The 26,939-nt window shown below is 50.8% G+C and overlaps 1 protein-coding gene and 1 pseudogene across 1 annotated transcript in view; both read right to left on the bottom strand.

Annotated features, from left to right (window-relative positions):
* The window catches only part of RYR1 (ryanodine receptor 1), a 109,341-nt gene that overhangs the window by 12,497 nt on the left and 69,905 nt on the right, over positions 1-26,939 (bottom strand). The window contains exons 79-92 of the mRNA XM_075993059.1: positions 26,385-26,484; positions 25,996-26,075; positions 25,824-25,900; positions 25,147-25,220; positions 24,464-24,481; positions 23,300-23,380; positions 19,716-19,804; positions 19,508-19,636; positions 19,325-19,429; positions 16,984-17,065; positions 14,651-14,838; positions 3,899-4,240; positions 1,138-1,944; positions 496-572 (exon numbers count right to left, since the gene is read on the bottom strand). Coding sequence (XP_075849174.1) covers positions 496-572; positions 1,138-1,944; positions 3,899-4,240; positions 14,651-14,838; positions 16,984-17,065; positions 19,325-19,429; positions 19,508-19,636; positions 19,716-19,804; positions 23,300-23,380; positions 24,464-24,481; positions 25,147-25,220; positions 25,824-25,900; positions 25,996-26,075; positions 26,385-26,484 — 2,249 coding nt within the window. The remainder of the gene's footprint in view (positions 1-495; positions 573-1,137; positions 1,945-3,898; positions 4,241-14,650; positions 14,839-16,983; positions 17,066-19,324; positions 19,430-19,507; positions 19,637-19,715; positions 19,805-23,299; positions 23,381-24,463; positions 24,482-25,146; positions 25,221-25,823; positions 25,901-25,995; positions 26,076-26,384; positions 26,485-26,939) is intronic.
* Positions 5,023-7,272, bottom strand: LOC105876827 (chromobox protein homolog 3 pseudogene; annotated as a pseudogene).

Below are 26,939 nucleotides of genomic sequence, written 5' to 3'. Positions count from 1 at the left end.
AAAGCCACTCACTGGCCCAGGTCTGAATGGAGCTGGGGACACAGGGTGAAAGGAAAACCTCAGGCCCTGCCCTCAGGAGGCTCCAGTCCAATGGGGGAGACAAATAGTGACAGTGACAGTGTGACGGTGTCACCAGGCAGTGACAGCCCCGAGTGGTCAGGGGATGAGGGAAGCTCAGGGAGTTGTGGGAACCTGGAGGAGACACCTCCTCGACTTAGGAGGGGGCAGGTGCTAATGTCGCCTTCCCGGACAGGAGCCACGTGAGCAGAATGGAAAGGACGAGAAAGACTCAGAAGCCCGGGGGAAGGTGCTCCAGGCAGGGTGACAGCGCACACGAAGGCCCGGCGGTAAGAGAGGAGCACTGATTTCAGGAGCCTCTCCTCCGTGCCTAAATCTGGGCTGGCTGGTGCTGAGGACACACGGTGGCCAGGACAGCCTTGGGCCCTGACCTCTAGAGACTCCCAGTCCAGGGAGCTGGGCCCCAAAGCCACTCACTCGGCTTTCTCGGGCTCCGGCTCTGGCTCTGGCTCCGGCTGGGGCTCGGGGGGCAGCTCCTCTTCCTCACCATCCACCTGGGGGCAGGGCAGGCATCAGGCTCAGCCCCCAGGCCACCCGCTTCTCAGTGCCGACCTTCTCTTCCTTGGCCCTGGGTGATCTAAGTCCCACACTTCCCCCAGCAGAAGGCAGAGGGTGATGATCCCCATTTTACAGAGGGGAAACTGAGGCTCCAAGAGGTAGAACGTCTTGCCCAAAGCACTGAGCAGAGTCAGGCTGAGTCCGAGGGGAGCTCTTCTCCCCCAGGCTCCCAGCACTGCCTTGACCTCCACTCCCCCACCCCCACCCCCGCCCCCATGGCACTACCAGCGCCAGGGGACGTTTCCACTTGGGCTGCTGTCACTCTCCACAGCCACGTATGTCTCCGAGGGTCTTTCCCAGTGTCCCTGACCCCGTCTCAGGTCCCTCGGCCTCCTGCTCTCTCTGATCCCCCAGTTGTCTCTTTCCCTGTCTGTCCCAGGCACTGCGAGCCTTTCCCTGTGTCTCTCCATTCCTGTCTCTGAGGGTCCCTCTTGCCTTGCGCCTCTTCTGTGCGTGTCCCCACCCAGCCCCTCTCTCCAGAGCCCCGGGGCGCCGCCTCACCCCCAGCTTCCTCTTGATGATGGGGGAGCCCTCGGGCGTGGGTGGCTCTGCCGGCGTCGTGTCCCCCATGTCCCCAAGACCGCCAGCCCCTTCGGGCCGGAATGGGCCCCCGTCTGACACGGACACAGCCCCGTCGGGGCCGCCCGGCCCGGCGTCGGGCCCCGCCGCCTCCTCGTCGCCAGCGCCCTCTGCTGTGTCGCCCGCGCCCTCGCCAGCGCCCTCGCCGTCCGCGTCGCCGCCGGGCCCCACCGGCTGCTCGCCGTGCACCTCGTCGCCCGTGGGGTCGGGCATGCCCGCCAGGAGCTCGGTCACCGTCACCTTCTTGGCGCCCTCCACGAGACCGCCGCCGAAGAGCGAGCCCCACAGCAGGCGCAGCGCGCCCTTCGCCGCGCCCGCGCCCGCGCCCCCCGCGCGCGCCACGGCCGCCCAGAGCAGCGCGGCCGCCGCGGTGGCCGCCTCCCGCGCCGTCAGCCGCCGCAGCCGCCGCACGCGCCGCCGCAGGCTGCGGTAGCTGAGGCAGCGCAGGGCCTGGCCCGCCGCCGCCACCGCGCGCGCCGTCGCCCCCGCCGCCGCCGCGCCCGCCGCGCCCTCGGGCCCCGCCGCGCCCTCCTCCGCGCCCTCGGCGCCCGCCTCGCCCGCGCCCTCGTCCTCGTCCGTCTCGGGCTCGCCCTCCGGCTCCGAGATCTGCGCGGCGATCTGCATCTCGAAGATGGTGTCCTCGCAGAAGCTCACGAACAGCTCCATCTTCTCCGACTCGCCGCCCTCGTTCACCACGTCGAAGATGAACTGGCGCTTCGACTCCTTCACCTGCAGCGCGGGCAAGGGGACAGGGTGGGGCGCCGTCAGCGGGGCTCGGGACTGCCAGCGCTCACCGTAGCAGGCCCCGTCCGGAACGCACGGTGGTTTTACTGTCAACAGCAAACCTGCAGAGCTCGCCGTAGGTGCTCTGGCGAGTGCTTCAACAAGACCCCGTACCAGGCAGGCACATTTAACGCATAAAACTCAGGTAATCCTGACAACAACCCTAGAGAACAGAAGCCCAGAAAGTTGCATGCCCAGGTGACACAGATGAGAGGCAGCAGATGTAGGATTCGAACTCACAACAAGCTGTTTTTAGCTTCTTTGAGAGAAACGACCATAGTGATTGCAGGCAAAGGTTCTGCAGCCTGCTTGTCTGGGTTCCAATTCCGTTTCTGCCACTAGGTAGCTGAGTGATTTTGATTTAACTGTCTGGGCCTCAGTTTCCCCCTCTGTAAAATGGGTATAACAGCAGGACCTATGTTATAGGGTTGGTGTGAGGATTAGATGACTTAGTCAATGCTGAGTGATTACAACACCTCAGCACCTAATAAATGCCCCACAGTATTTGCTATTATTATACTGCCCCACGAGTGTTCCAGACCCACATGGCGCCTGAGGGGCAGGGGGAAGTGGGAATGGGGAGCGGCGAGCAGGAGGAAGTGGGTGTTTGGAGAAATAACACTATGTGGGGCGTTGTGTGGGGTGGGGGAGGGGCGAGCTCCCACAGCGGGTGTGAAGGCCACAGTGAACAAGGGCTTCCTGCAATGCACAGACATCCTGAGTGCAAGGATGGCGCAACCGTGGGTGGGCCAGGTCGGCGGTGAGCGTGCAATGGTGCCCCAGGGGACACAGGTGTGCAAGAGCACCAGAGACTGAGGGAGGGATGGGGTAAGGAGGGCACGGCAGCATGGGGGCTGGCAGAAGTGCGTGACCGTGCCAGGCTCCGAGTGCACAGCGGGCGTGGGCGTGGGACAGGCCCCAGAGGGCCTGGCTCGCATGGGGGAGGGGAGGCGTGTCAGCGTGGCCGGGGCCAGCATGCACCCGAGGCTGGCGGGAGTGTGGGGGGGGGGGAGCCGGGAGCCAGGGTAACAGGGCCCAGAACATAAGGACAGGGCTCTGTGTGGGACTTGAGCCCGTGTGCATGAGCCAGGTGTCCGTTTAGGAGAGATGTGAGGGGCCCAGCAGTTAAGGAAGTGACGGGTGTGCGAGCCTCACGGGCTATGAGTGCGAGACAAGTGTGTGCAGAGCCCGTGGGAGGAGTGTCAGGTGCCTGGGGGTATTTGAGAAACACAAGCGAAGGGCGACAGCAAGGGCGTGCTTGGGGTGCGGGGTGGGGGCGGTGTGCGAAGGCCGTGCTTGGCCTGTGAGGGGATGGGGACGGGACAGGCCAGCTAGGTGTGTGAGGGGGCTGGGGACATGCCAGGGCCACGTGAGTGTAGTCTTGGGGCAAGTGAGAGCATCTGTGGGCTGAGACAGGGCACGCCGCGCTGAGGAGGACATCCGGGCGGCCGAGGACACGCGAGGGCTCTGGTGGGTGAGTCTGAGAGGGTGGCCCGGTGACCACGGCGATCACAGCCGTGCTAGGGCTGCAGAGGGCATGTGGGAGGCGAATGAATGAGGCACGCCAGGGCTCTGGGAGGGCACACTGGCATCCTCAGGGTGAGTGTGCAAGGGCTATGCGTGGCTTGCACGCAGCCACAGTGAGGGCACACCAATGCTGCCGCGTGTGCAACGCGTGTACATGCATGTGTGGGCCAAGTCTGCAAGTGGTGGCCCTCGGCGGGGCCAGGGATTGGTGAGGGCACAGTAGGGCCCATGAAATGTGCACAGAACGCTGGGCATGGCTCATCAGATGTGCAAGGCACACACAGCGCCATGCGGGGGCCAAGCGTGCAAGGAGCAAGCACCCCCACTCCCGAAGGCCAAGGAGGCCAGCAGGCCCCCACGCGGGTCCCCTGACCTGGGGCATCTCCCACTGGGCACGGTTGGTCTCCGAGATCTCGAAGTAGATTCGCTCGATGCGGCGCGAGGAGCCCATGATCTCGATGCGGCCCAGGTAGGGCCGGAAGTACTCGAGGATGCTCTCGGCCAGCTCCAGGAAGGTGCGCAGGCGCGGGTCGTGCGGCACATGCTCCGACAGGTTGGTCAGCAGCACCGCCACGTTGAAGCCGATTTCCCGCGCCGGCTCCTGGAAGCGGTTGGCGAACTCCTCGCAGTTGATCATCTCGTTCTCATCCGCTTCGGAGCACGAAAGCAGGAACTGGATTTCCGGACCGCTGAACTGCTTCTGGCTGTCCATGGCCTGGGGGTGGGCAGGGAGGTCAGTGGGGGGGGGGTCTGGGGGACCCCAGTTCTCGCCTTGCACGTCTGCTTTTTCATAGGCACAGAAAAGTCCAGAATAACATAAGCAGCACCCAAGGCTAACACCCAGCAAGACGGCCCAGGTAGGGTTGTACCAGCCATTAAAATCCTGAAATATGCACATCAACAAAGCCAAGCCACCGTCTACTGTAAGATACACCCCATTTTCAGAGATCGTAAGATGTGAACAATGTACCCCCAAGAACCGATGAAACTCAGCTCGTGTAATTGGTAAAAAGATGCTGCACCAAGCTCTCCAGGCTCTTGTCACCCTCCCGCCACCCTTGATGGCACCCACAGTCTGACCCAGAGGCTGTCTTAGCCCTCTGGCTTCGGGGGACTGTCCATCTGGGAGCAGGGAGGAGGACACAGTCGTGGCACTTTTCTCCCTGGCTTCCTCCCCCTGCTGGAGTGTCCCTCACTCAAACACCACCGGTCCCTGCAGCCCTGTCTGCACAGCTCCTTCTGTCCCCAAGTTGGGAAACTTTTCTTTCCCCCAGACTGGCTCCCTAAAGTCGAGAGGTGGAAACAGCTCCCAGCATGGTTAACCCCAGAGGCTGCCCAACCCCCACCTATAGCTTTCTTTTTTTTTTTTTGAGACAGAGTCTCACTTTGTTGCCCAGGCTAGAGTGAGTGCCGTGGCGTCAGCCTAGCTGACAGCAACCTCAATCTCCTGGGCTCAAGCGATCTTGCTGCCTCAGCCTCCCGAGTAGCTGGGACTACAGGCATGCGCCACCATGCCCGGCTAATTTTTTCTATATATTTTAGTTGGCCAATTAGTTTCTTTCTATTTATAGTAGAGACGGGGGTCTCACTCTTGCTCAGGCTGGTTTCGAACTCCTGAGCTTGAGCGATCCTACTGCCTTGGCCTCCCAGAGTGCTAGGATTACAGGCGTGAGCCGCCGCGCCCAGCCAATGCTATGTTTTTAAAGAATTAAAACATTGCAGGTATGACTGGAGCCTTCTGTGTGCCCTGTGTTTGCCCCATTCCCCCCACACTCCCTGGAGGTGACCACTATCCTGGAGTCAGTGTATAACCTTCCGAACATGCGACAATACTTCTACTACCTATATCCAGTCATTGGCCACAAAAAAGTATATAGTTATCCTGTGCATTCTTTTAAATTTAGACAATTGCTGTTATAATCATGTAATTGAAACTTGCTTTTTCCATTCTACTGTATGTTTGCAAGATCTATCCATGTTGAGATACACAGATCAAATGAATTCATTTTCACTGCTGTGTAGTATTCCTGTTCTATAACCATAACACTCTTCATCTATTCTGATAGTGGACATTTAAGTTGTTTCCTTTTTCTTTTTTCTTTTTTTTTACTTTACAGACAGAACTTTCATGGAACATTCTTTTTTTTTCTTTTATATTAAAAAATTTTTAAATTATTCTCTCTTTTTAAACTTAGGTCACCTTACTGCTCTTGTGTCATCATGGAACATTCTTGTGCTGATCTCCTACGCGATTTTTTAAACTTTTCTTTTTTTTAAAATTAGGGCATGTATCTCAGCCTTGTCCCATGTACTTTCGCAAGAGGGCCGTTTTTCAAATGTTCTTGACTGCACTTGCAGTAAGAATGCATTTTACAATGTGACTGAAAAAAAAAAAGGTTTCGCAACGCAATTCTGACTTCTGCCGTGCAACACTCTCTCTAATGTTCTATTTTATTTTTAAAGATGCTGATCATGACTTACTAAATTCATGTCATGACCTCCAGCTGCGTTGCAATATGCAGCGTGAGAAGTGTTGCTCTGGGGTTTGAACAGAAGCACAGTTTTCTGGCTCTAAAAAGTGCTTTGTACAAAGCCAAGATCTTTGCAAAATGCTTTCTAAATGAGTAACATGCTTTGCAAATCATGAAGGGCTCTAGAAACCACAGAGACATAATCACACAGGAACTCCTCAGCCTCTACCCTCGCTCCACCGGCCTGCCTCCCCCCGTTTTAGGAGCAGTGTGTGACACTGTGTCTCTCAAAGGACCACCCCGTCACAGGGGACTGGGACCCTACCTCCTCCATTCGCTGCTGGACTCTGCTCTTGTGATTTGCTGATCTCTCTTTGTCATCATCCATTTGCCCATCCCCCACTTTGTTTTTTTTGGTATCAAACTTGATTTATTATAATGCAGTTATTTCTTCACACTAGTAAATCAAAAACCAAGACTCAGATTTTATATATATATAAATATAAATATAAAAAAATATATATATATAAAGCAATGCAATTATTGAACTTCATCTTCTGGACAAGAATGCCAAGCTCGTCTTCTCTTCATAAAAAGCAATAACAATTTGAGGACACTTCATATTTGCCTCTTTGTGCCAGCACCAAATCCGCCTCATCTGAATCCTCCCATCTCATAAGAAATGTTAATTCTCCACTGCTGTCTGCGGCAACGATTATGCCTTCAGGATGGAGAATTCTGGCAAAGCCTCTTCGTTTGTCAGCAGCCTCTCTTTTCTTCTTTGATTTGCTATCATCAGATTCACTGTCAGATAAAAGATTTTCTTTTTGTGCCATCTTTTTCTTTCCCAGCTCTTCGAGAATTAAGACATGCTCCAATGAACTCTGGACAATCTGAAGTTTCTTCAGGTCCCCAAGTATTGTCACCATCTGGAAGTCCCTCCCTCTGCAGGAAACACTGCACTTTCCCATTTACTACACGTCGATCCAGTACTTTGTCCACCACAAAGTCTTTAGGCTCTGCCTCTTCGACCTTTTTACTCTTCCCATTCATTTTCTCTCCCATTTTTTGCAATGTGGTTTCATTGGAGGCCATTTTTTATCGCAGACTTGAATTATTTATCATTCACCGCCTCTGAGCTGCTCTGGGTCTTGGGTCTACAATGTCTCTCCGTTTTTTTTTTTTGAGACAGGGTCTTGCTCTGTTCCCTGAGCTAGAGTGCAGTGGTGTCATCACAGCTCACTGCAACCTCAAACTCCTGGGCTCCAGAGATCTTCCTGACCCAGCCTCCTAAGTAGCTGGGACTACAGGCATGGGCCACCATGTCCAGCTAACTAATTTTTCCTTTTTTTTTTTTTTTTTTGTAGAGATGGGGTCTCAATCTTGCTCAGGCTGGTCTCAAACTCCTGGCCTCAAGTGATCCTCCCGCCTCGGCCTCCCAAAGTGCTATGAGCCATTGCACCCAGCCACTTCCCCTTAGTTTGAAATATCTTCTTCTCTATTGTCAATTTCTTTTCCTGGGGTATACTACTCTTCCAGGCTTCTAATGAGTGGGGGGTGGCCCCAGGCCTGGGATTTTCACCCCCTTCCTGAGCTATGTGTGTTCCCCGGAGACATCCCCGAGGCCCCAGACTCCGAATGCCACCCCACACCAGTGACTGCCAAGTCTACATCCCCAGCTCTGACTGTTCCCCAGAATCGGGACTCTTGCAGCTGGAGCCCTGAAAACCACACGATACTTTTTAAATGTCTACCTCTTCGTGGACCTCTGTCCCCAAAATGAAAATGCCATAAACTGAGCTTTTGATTTCAAAAACCTCTCCTCCCGCAATCTGAGCCATCTCAGGATTAGCGACACCACCCACCCAGGGCCTTAAACTAAAATCTTTGAGTCATCCTTGATTCTTCCCCTTCGTCACCACCCACACCTGACCCAGCGGTAAGGCTGTCATCTCTGCTTTCAGGACAGATCCAGGCCCCCCCACTTCTGCCCCGCCATGGCCCCAACCCTAGTCCTGTCCTCCACTGTCTCCCACCTGGACCATCATGGCAGCCTCCTTCCCAGGCCTCCCTGCTCCCCCGCTGTCCCCCCACACGGGGGGGAGGAACCCGTAAACACCTACTTTGGGTCACGGCTCTTCCCTATGCAGAATCCTCCCTTCCTTCCACCTCATTTGGGTGAAAAATCAAAGTCCTTCCTGCAGCCAGCCAGGCCCTGTACGCCTGCCCCTGTCACCTCTCAGACTTCCTTTCCCCTATCCTCAACCAGCCACCTTGGCCTCCTTTCTGTCGCTCTCGTTCCCATCGTCCAGCCTTTGCACTTGCTTTTCCCTGGGACACCCCACCCCCTGCTTCACAGGGTACCTTTCAACTCTCAGCCTCAATGACCCTTCCCCCAAAAGGCCTTCCTCCACCAGCCATTTCCAGGGCTCCCTCCTCGCCGATCAGCGCACACCACCCTGCTCATTTCCTTCAGACCACAGGTTGCAACCCGCAATCTGTCCCTCCCCCCAGGACTGTCAGCTCTGAGGGTGGGGTCTCTGTTTTGCTGACTGCTGCACCTTCAGGTCTAGGGCAATGCCTGGCACACAGTAGGTGCTCATACGCCTTTGTCCAAGAACGAAACATCTTGAAAACTGAGAAGAGTTTTGAACTTCATTATACTTTTTGAAAATTAAGAAATCCTTTAGGCCGGGCGCGGTGGCTCACGCCTGTAATCCTAGCACTCTGGGAGGCCGAGGTGGATGGATTGCTGAAAGTTAGGAGTTCCAAACCAGCCTGAGCAACAGAGAGACCCCGTCTCTACTTAACAAATAGAAAGAAATTAATTGGCCAACTAAAAATATATAGAAAAAATTAGCTGGGCATGGTGGCCCATGCCTGTAGTCCCAGCTACTCAGGAGGCTGAGGCTGGGCTTGAGCCCAGGAGTTTGAGGTTGCTGTGAGCTAGGCTGACACAACAGCACTCTAGCCTGGGGAACAGAGTGAGACTCGGTCTCAAAAAAAACCAAAAAGAGTGGCCCTTGTTTGGGCCACTTGGTTCAAGGAAACGGCAAAAATCATATACGGTAGTTATGGGATTTGGAAATTTGAACACTAACGTATTTAGTGATGATTTAAAGAACTGTGTGTACTTTTTGTTTTACTTTTATTGTTGTTTTGTTTTTGTTTGTGTTTTGCTTTTTTGGTTAGGAGTGATAATGACATTGTGGTTTTTTTGTTTTCTGTTTTTGTGAGATGGGGTCTCACTCTTTTACCCAAGCTGGAGTGCAGTGGCCTCATGACAGCTCACTGCAACCTCAGTCACCTGGGCTCAAGGGATCCTCCTGCCTCAGCCTCCTGAGTAGCTGGAACTACAGGCGTGCACCACTGCGCCTGGCTAATTTTTCTATTTTTTGTAGAAATGAAGTCTTCCTCTTGCTCGGGCTGGTCTTGAACTCCTGAGCTCAAGAAATCCTCCCATCTCAGCCTCTCAGAGCGCTAGGATTTTGGGCGTGAACCACGGTGCCCAGCCAACTTCGTAGTTTTTCGAATAAAAGGAAAGCTTTTTAAGACCACACATATTTTATGGTATCATTTATATGAAGTGTCCAGAATAGGCAAATCTATAGAGACAAAAAATAGATTAGTGGTTCCCAGGGGCTGGGGTGGGGGAAATGGGAAATGCTAAAGAGTATAGGGTTTCTTTTTTGGGGTGATTAAAATGTTCTAAAATTGGATTGTAGTGATGGTTGCACAATTCTGTGAATACATTAAAAACAATTGAATGGTACATTTTAAATGGGTAAATTTTATGGTATGTAAATAATATCTCAATAAAGAACCTTTACAAGAGAAGTCTTTTAATTAAGAGATGCATAAAAAAATCTTTGCAAGGCCGGGTGCGGTGGCTCACGCCTCTAATCCTAGCACTCTGGGAGGCCGAGGCGGGCAGATCGTTCGAGGTCAGGAGTTCGAAACCAGCCTGAGCAAGAGCGAGACCCCATTTCTACAAAAAATAAAAAGAAATTAATTGGCCAACTACAAATATATAGAAAACATTAGCCGGGCATGGTGGCACATGCCTGTGGTCCCAGCGACTCAGGAGGCTGAGGCAGGAGGATCGCTTGAGCCCAGGAGTTTGAGGTTGCTGTGAGCTAGGCTGACGCCATGGCACTCACTCTAGTCTGGGTGACAAAGTGAGACTCTGTCTCAAAAAAAAAAAAACAAAAAAAATCTTTGCAGATAGGAAAAAAGTAAAGAAAACTCAAGACAGTTTAGTAAACAGGAATAAATTAGTAGCCTAAAATGTGGTTTCAATCACCAGAAATGGCTTTCCAAACTGCAGATTTTTTTTTTTGAGTCAGAGTCTCACTCTGTTGCCAGAACTAGAGTGCCGTGGCATCAGCCTAGCTCACAGCAACCTCAAACTCCTGGGCTCAAGTGATCCTCCTGCCTCAGCCTCCCAAGTAGCTGGGACTACAGGCATGCGGCACCATGCCCGGCTAATTTTTTTATATATATATTTTTAGTTGGCCAATTAATTTCTTTCTAAAAATAGTAGAGATGGGGTCTTTACTCTTGCTCAGGCTGGTTTCGAACTCCTGACCTTGAGCAATCCGTCCGCCTCGGCCTCCCAGAGTGCTAGGATTACAGGTGTGAGCCACCATGCCTGGCCTGCAGTAGAATCTGCAAAGGTCTTCACCGTTGGAGATGTGCTTTGTGAACTGTCAAGAACTCTGTCAACCATGAATAACTTGGGAAACCAAAAAATAATGCTATCTTTTTAATGCAGATTTACATACGAATCGAAATTCAGATAAAACATCTGGAGAGATGTACACAGAATGAATAACAGTAGCAGCCTTTGGAGAGGTAGGATGAGAACAGGATTGGGGATGGGGACCAAAGGTGACCTCAGCCATAAGTATAAGTTCTGAGTTTTTTTTTACAAGAGGAATGTATTCCTATTTAGTTAAAAATTTAAAAAATATTAGAAGTTATTTTCTACATAAAAAGAAAGTAGTCTGCATGGTCAAATGGCACCATAAAAAAAGTCAAAAGACAAATAAATGGTGAACTAGGAACAACAGTTGCAACTCTTATCACCAACAAAGTTCTGATCACCTAATATGTAAAGAGCTCCTGGAAATCAAGAAGAAAAATACCAAGATCCCAATAGAAATAAGCCAAAGATATAGTCTGTTCACAGAAAAGATGCTTAACTGCCCTCATATTAGGAGAAATGCAAATTAAAAGTGCACTGCAGGTCGGGTGCAGTGGCTCACGCCTGTAATCCTAGCACTTGGGGAGGTGGAGACAAGAGCATTGCTTGAGCCCAGGAGTTCCAGACCAGCCTCAATAAGAGCAAGACCTCGTCTCTACAAAAAAATAGAAAAATTACCTGGGTGTGGTGGCACATGTCTGTATTCCCAGTTACTCAGGAGGCTGAGGTAGAAGTATCGCTTGAGCCCAGACGTTTGAGGTTGCTGTGAGCTATGATGATGCATGGCACTCTAGCCCAGAAGACAGAGCAAGAGTCTATCTCAAAAAAAAAAAAAAAAAAAAAACCCAAACCAAAACAAAACAAAAAAGCAAAAAACCCTGCCTCGCAATACCATTTTTCATCTATCAGATTGGCAAAAATCCAAAGATTTGACAATGTGGTCTGGTGGCTGGGCTGTGGCAAAACAGGCACACTCACATGATATTAATGAAAGGGAAGGCAATATCTGCTCGAATGACAAATGCATCTACCCTTTAACCCAGCAATCCCACTTCTGGACGTTCATCCTCTGATAGAAACCACATGCATGGAATGTTGTATATATAAGGACGGTCGTTACAGCCAGCATTTGTTCTGCCCCATATACAGCCTTCTTCAGCACACTTTCTTCCATCTGCTAAAACTCTGCAGTAATAAATATACAAACACAAAATGTCTATGCGATAAATGGCACCCTTGTGCAGTGTAGAACTTGCACAACTATCTGTGGCGGCCCTGACTGCAGCGTGGGTTGTAAGAGTAAAACACTGGGAACAAAGCAAGTGCTCACCAACACGGAATAGACAAATAAACCATAATATATATACTAAGTGGAATATTGGGCACCTGTAAAAAAAAGCACGGAACATGTTGTTAAATAATAGAGACCAGTGATATAGTGCCCTGCCTATTATGTATAAAAGGAAGAAAGTGAGAATATCTGTTCATATTTGCATTAAAAGTGTTGGAAGGATATAAAAGAAACTCATCAAAGGGTGTCCAGTGGTGGGGGTGCCGCATGGGTAGAATGGGAAGGGGTGGGAATGAGACTTCTCACTTCCTACCTTGTTATATTTTGGTTCTTAAAATCGCATGAATGGGGCTGTGTATTCCAGAAACAAAACAAATGCATTTCTTCAAGTTATAGATGGTAACTTTGTGAAACCAGATGTTGAGCTGCAAAATGTCACACACGTCACATCAAACCTCGTGATCTGTGAAGCCCGGAACAGGCAGGAGGGATCCTTACTCATTTTCTAAATCTGTGAGTGATGCGAACTTTAGCTCCTGCACGGTGGCGGTCTTGCTTTCTGCTTCCCTCGCAGCTGGGAGTCCGAGCAGGGCGGGGACTCCCGTGCAGGGCCTGGCACTCTGGAAGTGCTCGCTGTTTATTATACTGGATCGGCAGATGGATCTGGTGTGCTCTGGGGCCAGACTGCCTGAGTTCTAATCCCAGCTTTGTCGCTTATTAGTTGGGTGACCTTGAGCAGGCTCAGTTTCACCTCCCCGTGCCTCAGTTTCCCTATCAGTGGGCTGCTGTAAGGAGTAAACGAGCTCATTCATTTATGCAGAGGACCTGACACAGACTGAGAATCTGTCTACTTCAAGCAGATGGAGGGCTCAGATGCGGTGACATTTGGGAGGCTGGGAGGTCAGGGAGGCAGGCATTGGCCCTCAGGGCGGGGCAAGGGGAGGAAACGGCCAGCTGTGGCAAATGCCACCAAGATGACGAGTCTCAGGAAAGAGTCAGGGGCAAAGAAGTCACCGATTATCTTGGTCAGAGTAGTTTCAGGACAGTAACGGGGACAGAAGCCAGCAAGCCCTGAATCAGGGAAGGCGTGGGAGGTGACAGAGGAGTGATCAAGGGCGATGGCTCTTGAGAGGCGTGGCTGAGAAGCAGGGGGAGATCAGGCGGCTCCCCAGGACAGCGGGAAGGTATGGGGCCCCTCATTTGTCCCTCAGGGGACCCCAAGCTTGCTCAAATGCTGATGGCCAGTGACAATGTCAACCCATGGAATAAAATAAGAAACAGCAAGTCCACGTAAATGGATGAAGGAGTCAATAAACAGGGAAGAAGGAAAAACTCCTGACAGTCAAATCGTGCGTAGCGAAGGGCAAGGGTACTAGAAAGCCACCTTTGTCAACTACCTTAGTAACAATGGTTGCAGGTTGGAATCACTGGCGGGTGCCAACCCTAGAGGGCGAGCAGACATTTTCAGTCTCAAAGGATGTCCTCGCAAGATGCTTATTGGTTCCAAAGGGAATAATAGAACCTTCCCAGTGGAGACGCCGATAAACACTACTGTAACCGAGTCATCCGCGCTAACTTCAGCAGGCACTGGAAGAAATGACATCGCACACGCTTCTTGATACGGTGCAAAAGAGACGCAGCACTTCTCTGATGCTCCTGCCAAAGACGCGTGAGCCAAATCTAATCATAAGGAAAACTCAAACAAACCCACACCAAGGGACATCCTGCAAAACACCCAAATGCAATCCCCGGTCCCAGGCTGGATGCTTGACAAAGAACAAAATTTCTCCAACAAGTGGAAATCGAGTAAGGATTAGATAACAGCATCGCATAAATGTGATTTGCGTAATTTTTCTGTGGTTATGGAAGAGAATGAACCAGTTCTCAGGGAACACACCCCGAAGTATTCAGATGTAAAGGAAAATCATGACAGCGCAACAGACAAAGTTAACATTTGGGGCAACCCGGGGGCAGGGTGTTCAGACATTCCATGTGATACTCTTGCAACTTCTCCGTGAAGATCAAGTTATTTCAAAATAAGACGTTAAAGAAATGGTGATGGAAAATATCTGGCAGTAGTAATAGTGGCTAACATCTCTTGAGCGCTCACTATCTCCCAGGTCCTGTCCACATACTGCCTATCTTACAACAGTCCCGTGCAATGTTAATATTATCCCCCCACCCCCATTTTACAGGGGAGGAACTTGACGCTCAGGCAAGACAGTGACTTGGCCACGGCGACGTAAGAGCTGGGATGGGAGAGGTGGGCTGGGTAAAGCCGGTTCTAGCACTTTCCTCCTCACAGCCTCAGGATTCATACCCACACTGGCCCCGTGAGTCACTGTCTGCCTCCCCCATTAGACTATCTACCCATGAAAGGACAGACCCAGCACAGAGAAGAAAGCTAGTAAATGCTTATTAATGGAATAACTGACCCCTATTCATAATGATGATAATGTTATGAGTCTTAATAAATAGAATGGCAACAACGGTTCTCATTGGTGTGAATGCATTTCATCCTCAAACCAATCCCAAAGACTGTTTTATCCCCATTTTGCAGATAAGGAGAGAGAGGCTCAGAGAGAAGCCTCTTGCCCAAGTTCGAGAGCCAGGAAGGGCATGGCTGGCACGTGGCAGCCCCACCTGTCTACCACGCACCTTCTGGAAGTCCTTCTTGGAGATGAGGCCCCGGGGATCGGTGACGTAGTCCTGGAAGGCCTCGGAGCCCACGATGTCCTTGAGTTTCAGGAACATGTCGAAGAACTTGAGGATCATCTCCACGTTGGAGGAGGACTCCACGAGCATGTCCACCATCTGCCGGGCGATCATGCCGTTCACCACGTTCCCTGCGGGCGGTCCCGGGTCAGCGCGGCGGCAGACCCTCCGCTCTGGAGCCCCACCGGGCTTCCCTCTGTTGCTGGTGGGAGCCCCCCCGGCCCACCCAAGCCTCCCCTCAAAGGGCCACTTCCTGATCTGTGTCCGCATCCTGTGTGAACCTGGCTGACCCTGCCTCTGTGCACCTCCTCTGCTCGCCCGGGGGGGAACCAGCGACAAAGACTGCGATGACATATGACAGTAGGCACCAGATACCATGCCAATTGCTGCCTTGGCATGATCTCATGACACCCTTGTAAGGGAAGTGTGTTACTATCCATTTTGACAGAGATTCACAGAAGGTCACGCACTCAAGGTTACATAACCACTAAGGGAGGGGAGGATTTGAACCCAGAGCTTCATGACTTCTGCTTACACACCTAAAACTTCCGCTAATTGACAGGGGTCAGTAGGTCCACAGAAGCCAATGGAAAGACAGCAGGGAGAGGTGAAGACTGTGGCAAACTGAGATCCCACATGCCCTCTAAAGGCAATGGCTGAAGCTTGGCTACAGCATATTTTTGTATTTAAAAAAAATTTTTTTTCTTTTGAGAAGGGTCTTGCTCCATCGCCCGGGCTAGAGTGCAATGGTGCGATCACAGCTCATAGCAACCTCCAACTTCTGGACCCCAGTGGTCCTCCTGGACTATAGGCACATGCCTCCATGCCCAGCTAGTTTTTTTATTTTTTGTAGAGATGGGGTCTCACTATGTTGTCCAGGCTGGTCTCCTGGCCTCAGCTGATCCTCCCACCTCAACCTCCTGAAGTACTGGGATTACATGCATGAGCCACTGCAGTCATGAAATTATATTAAATTTTAACATAATTTCAAATTTACATAAAACTTTCAAGAATAGTGTAAGAGACCCTCATCTATTCCAGATTCACTGATTGTTTATATTTTGCTACATTTGTTTTACAATTCTCTTTCGGCATGGGTATTTTGTTTTTCTGAACCATTGGAGGGTAAGTTGCAGACATGAGACCCCTTGACCCCAAAACATCTCAGTGTATATGCCCTGAAAGACAAGGACATTCTCCAATGTAATCACAGTACAGTCATCCAAATCTAGAGATTTGACATCAATATAATTCAGTTATTTAATCCAGTCCAGCTGATTTTCGCCATGTGAGGATGTGGACGCAGGGCCACAGAAGCTTTTGGTTTTTCAAGAAAAGCTGGACATCTTGATGTTTAAGGTGAACCTTCTGATTTTTAAAAGCTAGTGACTAGTTACCCAAAAAACTGAAACACTGCAGGAGGATCATACATTGCAACAGTGTTTGTAATAGCAAAAATTTAAAAAGAACACTTGAATGTCCACCAGTAGGGATCTGGTTCAATGGGTCACTGTAAAGCCACATGACGTGGCCCTATGCAGCCATATAGAAGAATGAGGATACTCTTTATGAGCCTCTATAAAGAATCCCTATGGAAAAAAGTCTTCATTTATTAAATTTTTTTTTATTAATAAATTATGATTTTAAAGTCACTAAGTTTGGGAGATATTTGTTATGCAGCAAAAGCTAACTGATGGCTTATGCCTGTAATCCTAGCACTCTGGGAGGCCCAGGCGGGAGGATGGCTTGAGGTCAGGAGTTTGAGACCAGCCTGAGCAAGAGTGAGACCCCATCTCTACTAAAAATAGAAATAATTAGACAAGAACTCTAAAAATAGAAAAAATTAGCCGGGCATGGTGGCGTGCTCCTGTAGCCCCAGCTACTCAGGAGGCTGAGGCAGGAGAATCGCTTGAGCCCAGGAGTTTGAGGTTGCTGTGAGCTAGGCTGACACTATGGCACTCTAGCCCGGGAAACAGAGTGAGAGACTGTCTCAAAAAAGAAAAAAGAAAAAAGCTACCTGATATATTTAGCAAATAAATAAATATCAAGGACATGAATAAAAGTGTCTGGGCCACCCATTTTATTAAGATTTCCCGGGGGAGTCAATAAATTATGACTGATGGTACATTAATTATGTACCATCAGGATCTGGCACAGAGTAAGTGCTCAGTGTTTGGTGAGCTTGTCATCGCAAGGCCTCCTGGCTCCCAGAGGGCCATTCTCTGGCTTGTCTGAACCTCTGTACTGACCCCCATCCCGAGCCCCTGGGAGTTTACCTTCCAGTAGTGACAGCAACATCACCACCATGTCCTTCTGTAGATCCAGCAGCTCCTTCAACAGCTCAATCTGGCTTGAGTCCTAGAGACCCCGCATCCCAGCCGTGTGAGGGCTGGCCTCTGCAGAGACACCTCCCCACCTCCAGCTGCTTCTGTCCCTCCTCACCTACCCAGCAGTACCTATGACCCCCTTTCTGTCCCCTCTTACCTCCGAGGGGACCTGAGTCCAGACATGTTCCTCGGAAGCAGGGGAGGGGGCAGAGAGACAAGATTGTGGGGGTGGGCTGGCACTTGGTGGAAGGGCCCAACAAGTGTAAAGGCAAGGGGCTGGCAGACAAGGATGACTGGGGGGCTTGGAGGGCAGGCATTTGGGGCAGAGACAGACAGAGACAAATACTGGGAACAGAAACCCAGATCTGGGAATGGATGAGAGCCCAGCACTGTGTCTGACCTATGGGGGGTGCTTGACACATGTATGTTGAATAGAATGTGTGATGACAACAGTGGGACTCTGGGTTCAGGAGGAAAGCTGGGGGAGACTCGTGCTTTCTGGGGAGAATATGGTCCTATGTTACCTCCCCTGCCACAGTGCCTTGTGTGGGGCCCACAGAAACCTCCAACACAAAGTTCTGCCTCGTGGTCCCTATTTGTATTAGGTAGAGTTGCGTAAAATTGCCAATATGTGACCACTGTTGACCTACAAAGTGATAACTTCATAAGGTTCCACCAATAGAATGGAGAGGGCAGGGGAGGATACGAGATAAATGCAATATAAACCTCCTTCCACCGCAAGGCTAGTTCTAGGAGTTACTGGTTCCAATCCTAACACATTTCCAAAGTTCCAAAGCTCTGCATTCTGAATCTAAGGTTCCAACATTCCAGGATCCCAAGATCCTAAGATGGGTAGATTCCTGTGGTTTGTGTCTGCCCATGATTCAGTCCCCCTTTTATCTTAACAATCCCTCAACTTTCAACTGGGGTACCCCGAAATCCTTCTCTCAGCACCTGTGGCTACCCCTACCTCCTGGTTCTAGGGGTAGGTATATGACCAGGTCTGGCCAATCAGAGCTTTCTTTCCCAAGGCTATGGTGACTGGCTTAGGGATGGGCATGTGACCCAACAGTCCAATGAGACAAGATCTCAGGTCTTTCTTTGGAGCACCCAGGAAAGAGAAGCTCTCTTCCCTCTGGAGCTGTAAGGGGGGTGGATGAGAAGCCCTCATTTTTGTGGCCCATGGGGACAGCATTTTTGTAGCCCATGGGGACAACCTGCTTGAGAATGAAACCAAAGAGAAGACATTTCTGCTGATACCACTCTAAAATTATTGTTTTTCCTCAAGCTACCACTTTGCATTGGATTTTTAGCCTTTGCCACCTAGACCTGGATGGTGGCTGATGAAGGAACAACTGCAGGATTTGGAAGTCTACGCTTACCATACCAACATGATCTAGAATTTTAAGATTACACCACCAGCGCAACTTCAGCTGCTCTGACGCTGAGGAACTGTATGCTAAATTTAAGTCCTTTCATAAAATCAGATGACACCAGTCAGGGTTTCTGCCAGCCTCTGTGGCACCTTCGGGTAAATTAGAAAAAGGCTTCCTTAAAACACTTCCTAGTTGGGAAATTATACAGCGCCCTCTACTGCCACCTGCTGGAAAACTATTGTAATAAACGCACCAATATGTTTAGGATGCCTAGGATGTGGACCCGCTCAGACAGAAGTCATGCACGTACTTGCGAAGTGTACAGCCTGCCCAACAGTACTTGGCAGCTTTGCATATGTTTACCAGATGGAAGCAAAGCCAACGGATTAAGTGTTTGTGAGACATTGACAAGGCTGCAAAGGGTTGGGGAAAAGAGGAACACGAGGATTCTGGAGATGGGCGATGGGGCTCGACAGGGACCTTACATCTTGGGTGCCGGGGATGGGTGTCCTCTGCCGCAGGCAAGATAAAGAAGCAAAACACTTCCTCAGCCCCAGGCCCGAGTCTAGAGGCCTGCCCCCATTCTACCCCAAGGCCTGTTCGCATCTGACATGACCCCATTGACAGACATTAACCAATCCCAGAGGAGCTTTAGCGAGGGGGCGGGACCAACACATCAGACCAATGGATGTGCAGGTGGGAAACCAGCCAATTGGTGGAGGCAGAGGAGGAGGCGTGGTCGTGCAGAGAGCTAACCCAGCAGGAAGATAGATTTGGCCATGGGGGCCAAGGGGACCGTTCTGGAACGTGCCGGGAGCACTTGGGTGACAAACTGACTGAGGAGCCAAGACGTGGAAATGGTCCACTTGAGGGATGCCCGGAAGCAGGTGGAGGAAGCACACAAGGGCTCGAACCTGGGCGAGCTTCATCATCATGTGGGCGAACACGTGCAGGAATCCCACCACCGCGTCCCAGAGGCGGCTGTGCGCCAGGCTCTGCTGGTTCCCGGTGCAGGGGCCCTGGGGACCGAGGGCTGCGTGAGCGGCCGGGCTGGGCGCCGGATGCGGGGCTGCCCTGCCCCGGAGGGTGGGCCCTACCTGGATGTACTCGGTGAGACTGTTGAACACCTGCTTAGCCACCGACATGGCTTTGGAGAAGTTCCTCTTGCCCTGCTCTTCAATGACATCCTTGCCCGAGTAGTACCAGTAGAAGTCGCTGATGGATTCCTGGGGGGCGAGCAGGGTATGAGGGGGTGGTCCCAAAGCCCCCGACCCAGGAAGCACCTGAAAGGTCTCGTACGCTCACCTGCAGCCGCAGGAGGTAGTCCACCGTGCAGATGATGATATTAATAGTGGTTGTGTTCCCTGTCTGTGTCCGTAGGTAGTTTTGGAAATCTAGGGAGATGAAAAGTCATTCATTCATTGAGCATCTACCATGTGCTCGGGGAGATGGACAGTGGGTCATTTATTCATTTATGAAATACATATTTACTGAGTGTCTATTGTATGCCAGAAGGCATATAATCATTAATTTAATAACTTTATCAAGTTTATATGATCATTTATACATTTATCTAAAAATATTATCATTGCGGGCCTACTACCTGCCAGATTTGGTTAGAGGCTTATTTATTCATTAATTTTTTCCAGCAAACATTTTCTTTTATTTTGCTTTTAGAAATAGGGTCTTGCTTTGTCACCCAGGCTGGAGTGCAGTGGCACAATCATAGCTCACTGTGACTTCAAACTCCTGGGTAGCTGGGACTACAGGGGCGCACCACCATGCCCAGCTAATTTTTTCCTATTTTTAGTAGAGACAGGGTCTAGCTCTTGCTCAGGCTGGTCTCGAATTCCTGACCTCAAGAGATCCTTCCGCCTCAGCCTCTCAGAGTGCTAAGATTACAGGCGTGAGCCACCATGCCCAGCTGCTTGGGATGGTTTTAACAGCCCTTGAACGTTTTTTCCTCCCAACAATTTTACTTTCCATCTGACTTCCTCGTAGTCATTTCACAATCGCTGTATCAGGCTGGCTCAACAAAATGGCCATTTTCCTGGTTTCATGATATAGGCAAAGAATATTCTTAAATATTCAAGATTTTATAAGTAAATGTATAGGCCTTCCCATCAATAATTTCTTTCTAACTCCTTTATTTGTGTTAAATTGGACTATATGTTTAAATGGTTAATTCTCCCATAAAGAATTCTGCCAATTGTGAACACTTTCATAGACACAAATATATAGGAGACAAACCTTTTTTTCTGCTTTTTTTTTTTTTTTTTTTTTTGAGACAGAGTCTCACTGTTGCCCGCGCTATAGTGCCATGGTGTCAGCCTAGCTCACAGCAACCTCAATCTCCTGGGCTAAAGCGATCGTCCTGCATCAGCCTCCTGAGAAGCTGGGACTACAGGCATACACCACCATGCTTCGCTAATTTTTTCTATATATTTTTAGTTGTCCAGCTAATTTCTTTCTATTTTTAGTAGAGATGGGGTCTCGCTCTTGCTCAGGCTGGTCTCGAATTCCTGAGCTCAAATGATCAGCCCGCCTCAGCCTCCCAGAGTGCTAGGATTACAGGCGTGAGCCACCATGCCTGACCCCTTTTTTCTGCTTTATAAGCATTGAGTACTAAAGACATGCAAGGCTTCAGATCTTTGAAAGGTATTTCAAATATTTATTTGATTGGGCCAGTTAACAAATCCACAAATTTAGGCAGAGGACTGGTTTGCAAATTTGTTGGGAGAGTGAAATCCTACCTTTAAGAACATTCTTATTTTCATAAAGTCATAGATCCAGGGAATAAAAATCATTTTAAACCCAATGACTGATGCCACCTTAGTTCAAATTAAAGAATGAAAATGTTAGTCAGGCCGGGTGCGGTGGCTCACGCCTGTAATCCTAGCTCTCTGGGAGGCCGAGGCGGGCAGATTGCTCGAGGTCAGGAGTTCGAAACCAGCCTGAGCAAGAGCGAGACCCCGTCTCTACTATAAATAGAAAGAAATTAATTGGCCAACTAATATATATACAAAAAATTAGCCGGGCATGGTGGCAAATGCCTGTAGTCCCACCTACTTGGGAGGCTGAGGCAGGATTGCTTGAGCCAGGAGTTTGAGGTTGCTGTGAGCTAGGCTGATGCCACGGCACTCATGCTAGCCTGGGCAACAAAGCGAGACTCTGTCTCAAAAAAAAAAAAAAGAAAGAAAATGTTAGTCAGAGGCCGGGCGCGGTGGCTCACGCCTGTAATCCTAGCGTTCTGGGAGGCTGAGGTGGGAGGATCCACTTCAGGTCAGCAGTTCGAGACCAGCCTGAGGAAGAGTGAGACCCCGTCTCTACTAAAAATAGAGAAATTAGCCGGGTATTGGGGTGTGCACCTGTAGTCCCAGCCACTCAGCAGGCTAAGGCAGGAGGATCGCTTGAGCCCAGGAGTTTGATGTTGCTGTGAGCTAGGCTGATGCCAGAACACTCTAGCCTGGGCGAAAGAGCGAGACTCTGTCTCAAAAAAAAAAAAAAAAAAAAAAAAAATCTTAGTCACATGGCACAAAGGTATTTAATAAACCTTGGGGGAAAACTAGCTGAGGACACAAGAGTTTTTGAGAATGCTAAGCGATGGATCATGCTTTATCCTTTGTTGAAAAGAGTGGAGATTAAAGATATTTACAAATCAGGTACCATAAACAGCACCAGCCAAGCGGGGCGAAGGCTACGGAAGTTAGATTTCTAATTACTCTGATTCTTGTCACGAAAGTTAATTTCCAGGTAGTGTGTGGTTTTAAAATCATCTGCTAAGGGTTATAACCACAATCTTGAGAATGTACGTGTTTGTTATAGGAAATGGCATTGGGTAGAATGTTTGCTGTACAGAATTTTGACTGTTCCTTTAATGTTTTTTTGTTTTTTTTTTTGAGACAGTCTTGCTTTGTTGCCCAGGCTAGAATGAGTGCCGTGGCGTCAGCCTAGCTCACAGCAACCTCAATCTCCTGAGCTCAAGTGATCCTACTGCCTCAGCCTCCCGAGTAGCTGGGACTACAGGCATGCACCACCATGCCCGGCTAACTTTTTTTCATATATGTATATTAGTTGGCCAATTAATTTCTTTCTATTTATAGTAGAGACAGGGTCTCGCTCTTGCTCAGGCTGGTTTGAACTCCTGACCTTGAGCAATCCGCCCGCCTCGGCTTCCCAGAGTGCTAGGATTACAGGCGTGAGCCACTGCTTCCGGCCTGTTCCTTTAATGTTGCAAACTATGTGTGCCACTCGAGACTATCTTTTCTTATCAGTGATCTGGGTAAGTAATTTGCTGTGTCATCCTCAATCTTCTTAAATTGGCTGAACTAGAACAAAAGTTGTGAAAACTCTTAAGTTAGGAAAACTTTTGCTTAAGTTAGGAAAGAATCTGTAGGCCTTCTTCCTGGCAGAGTTTTTTATAAGCAAAATAAGTAAATGATTCTATTTAATTCATGTAAAAATTTCAGGCAATTTTTTCCTCTACAGATCCAACATATAAAATCTACTGCACGTACTGAAATTTGGCAGCTGCTGCAAAATGCCTGTGGGAAAATGGTGTGTAACAAATTGCCTATTTGGGCCAACTGGTTTTTGGCCAAATTGGTTGTCGGCAGATTGCTTTTCGGAAATCGGACTTGCCAGAGGAGGTGAAAGGGAAGCAAAGTGGCTAGATTCCAGAAATTCCAGGGAGGTTTTGGAAGGTAGATGTGCAGACACTGGCTGGAAGTAAAGGATGAAGGACAGCAGAGTCATGGACAAGGCCGGGGTGGCTGGTGAGGCCATCAGAGCATAAGGGGAGGAGGGGTGTTTGGAGATCAACTCATACAACCCTTCCAGATTGACACCGAACCTTGGCCTCCTCTCTGCCCCCCACCTCTCCTCCTCACCATTATTGTGGCCCTCGCAGAGCAATTGCAGGAATCGAAACAGGTCTTGTGTGAATTCATCATCTGCCATGACCTTCTCTCCTGGGTGGAATGGAGGGGGCGGGGCCCAAGGGCAGTCAGAGGCGCCAAGACAGCACATGCATGCACACGGCCCATGCACACTGCACGCACATGCCCAAAGCACGGGGGTGCTGGGAGGAGCAGCCACCACTTCAAAGACACTATGAGGGCCACTGACATCCATGACTCGCGGGGACACCGACCTCAGAGTCCAGGACATCAGCAGATAGAGACCTGAGGGGCCCTGAGTCATGAAGCTGGGGCCTCAAGTGTCCTGATACAACATCAGTACCTCTCTAATGTCACCACTTGTGCGACATCAGGGAGCGTCTGCCAACCCAGCAGACAGACGTTCAGGCAGCTGGTATCACCCTCAGCCCCCCTCCAGGCTGTGGGGGTTAATGGGTTATGGGGATCGAGGTCACTGTCACACCAAGGCTCTGAGCAGGGGGATGTTGGGCAGGGGTGAGAGCTGGGGACTCAAAGCTGGCCAATTGGCCCAGATGCCTTGAAAGCAGCCGATCCAGGAGAAGCAGAAGGGAGGCGTAGGTAGAAACATGGGCCAATCAGAATGGGCATCTGAAGGAAGCCAATCACGGTGCATGGGAGGGGGGAGTAGACGTTGAATGGACCAATCAGAGCAGGCGCAAAGGAGGCACGCACACCAATCAGAGTGGGTGCTGGAGGCAACCAATCCGGTTGGTGGATGGGAACCACTGGCCGACCAATCTGGGGTCAGGTGCAGAGAGCAGAGGAGGTGGGAATGGGGGTCGCCCCACACCCGGACTGCGAATCTGGGTCTGGAATTCGGAGAGTATCCAGCTGGAAAGAGATCTTTGCCATCTTCTCTAGCTTCTATTTTACACATGGGGAAACTGAGGCCCAGGGAAGGTAAGAGAATTGTTCACAGTCCCACGTGTTTTCAGTGGCTAATCTGGGACCTGAATCTTGGGCCTGGATTCCTGATCTCAAGACTTCGCACCACTGTGGTGCCCCCGCGAAGGGTCGCTCCCTGCCCTGCACGTCCCAGATCCTCAGCCCGGAGGTGCGGGGCGGCTGGGGTTAGGAGGGGCACACGGCAAGGAGCAGGGGCTGGGGAATTACCGTTCTGGCGATTGATGACTGGGGCAGCCAACAGGATGGGAGGAGGAAGCAGGAGAAAAGAGAGAAAAAGAGAGACAGAAGGCGACGGAGAAACAGCAAACACACACAGTGACACATTTGGGGACAAAGACGCAGAGGCGGAGAGAAACGACCCACAGAGAGAAAGTCAGAATGAAGAGACAGGAGGAGGTGGATTAGCAAGGAGGACGGTGGGGAAAGAGGGTGAAGGCAGAGGGAATGAAAGAACAGGGCAGAAAGAGAGAGACACGGAGAGGCAGAGGTGGAGAGGCAGGAGGCGAGGATTGGGGTAGAAAGGTTAGACACGTCACGACACGGCAAAGAGGAGACGCGATTAACCCGGATTAGGGACATTAATAAGAGAACAGCAACCAGGGCGTGAGACTTGGGGCACGTGGAGGGCGGGGACCACGTGGTGATGGGGAGAGAACACGGGACAGAATGACCCCCGGGGCAGGGGACCAAGGGATGGGGGCGAGCCCGGAGAATTTGGGGGTGGAACTGGGGACCACAGCAGGGGGAGGAGCCCAAGGGAGCTGTTGGGAACCGGGTGTCTCGGAGGAGGGGAGCTCTGGGCAATGGCGGGCAAGAGGGTCGTTGGGAGGGCGGGATTCCTGAAGGAAGATGATGTCCTGGGGAGAGGGAAGCCCAGGAAAGGGCCTCACCAGTTCCATCCTCGTTGACCATGCCCAGCCCCTCTGCCTTGTTCTGTCTCTCGAAGGCGTTGAGATCCAGGACGCTGCGGGAAAGGAGGGAGAGACGGAGGGTGTGATGAGGACTCTGTCCCCCTCTCTTCCAGGGAGTGACAGGCTGGAGAGCCATAGTCTCCCATGTCTAAGCTGAAACCAAGAGGAAGCAGAAACGAGGTGGCAGAAGCTACAAGGTAGCAGCTATAAGGTAAGGCAGGGCCAGGATGAGCCATGTAAAAGCTGAAATAATGAGGAAAACTATCTAAGATTAGCAAAAGCTATGAAGGGGTAGAAAAAAATCAGTTGACAGCAAGAGGCGGACAAAGGTGGGCAGTAGCAGATCCATGTGAATAGGGGGGCTATCGAGTTTCCAGCCATAGCCCAAAGTCCCCGCTGCTGCTTCCCTGGAATTCTTAATAACCTCCTGTTTCCACTGTCTGGAACCCATACGTAGCTCATTTTGAAAGCCTGAGACATTTTGCTTCCCTCATTGTCCCACATTAATTCTTACAATAAACTCTGCTATTTGAGCTACCCTGAGTGGGTCTCTTTTCCTGGACAGAGAGAGCAGAACTAGAACCGGAAGTGGCACCAGGCATGGGGGCACAGCCATACTCAATAGGGCTGAAACGCAAGATGTCACTAGAACCCACCTGCACGTTTGCATGAGCGCCTGGATACTCTGGAAGAAGCCAACTTCCTTCTTGTCCTTCAGATAATCCAGCATTTTCTGCAGAGGGGTGAGCAGGGGAGGGGGAACTGGGAGTCACACAGGAACCTGCCATCCCTCTTTGCCCCCCCCCCAGGTTCCTTTGTCTCCGTTACCTGCTGCACCTCAGCATTCCCACCGTTGAGGATGGAGATGCCCAGCTTCAGGGTGGAGGACACCATGGCGCCTGTCTCTCCTGCCAGGGGGGGAGGGGACAAAAGATGGTCCGCCTGGTTTGGGGGCAGCGTGTTCCACCCACCAGAAGACAGCCATCCCAGGGGATGTGAGAGAAGGGAATGGAAGAGTGTGCAAACGCATGCGTGCAGGGCTGATTGGGATAGAGGGGTGTGTGAGAACTGCAAGGGGAACGTGCCAGGGCTGGGGTGTGAGTGCACATCACAGGCTTGGAGTGGTGGCAAGGGGGTCCACATGGAATGGGTGGGCCGGGGAGAGTGGGGACAACATGGGCGAGCTCAGAGGAGCCGAATGCACGTGCGAGGGGCACCTTTGCAGGCGCTGATCATCTGGAGCACCATCTCGGCGGCCCCCCGGTTGTGCAGCCGCGACTGCTGGTACAGGAGCCTCTGCTTCTCCATCTCCTTCTCCTGGGGCAGAGAGGCGGACCCGTGGGGGCACGAGTGAGTCCAAGCTCACCAGCCTTTCCCCCTCACAGCCTTGACCTTCACCCCTGCCCACCCTGTTTCAGCCATATCCACAGCTCACTCCTTCAACTGTGAGCTCCCCCATCCCCTGGGACCCACATCCTGGGTTTGTCCCCTGTACCTAGCACAGGGCTAGGCATGGAGCCAGGTCTACACGAGTCAGGGCTGGACGTGGAAACGTCTTAACCTAGGCTCACAGGCCTCCAAGGGGTCAGTGGACCGAGTCTAGGCCGTCTATAAACTTGGATGATGAAACAAGTTACATTTTTTATGTTTACCACCCTTCTAACAGAAGTGTGGCATTTCCTTCTGTTATGGATGAGGCCATAAATCACAGGAATGTTAGCAGAACCTGTGGTTTTTGTCACCACTAAAAATCACAGATGTTTCCACATCAC

This window comes from Microcebus murinus, chromosome 16 (genome assembly GCF_040939455.1).
Source record: "Microcebus murinus isolate Inina chromosome 16, M.murinus_Inina_mat1.0, whole genome shotgun sequence".
Taxonomy (NCBI): Eukaryota; Metazoa; Chordata; class Mammalia; order Primates; family Cheirogaleidae; genus Microcebus; species Microcebus murinus.
This window is presented reverse-complemented; position numbering and strand designations above follow the sequence as displayed.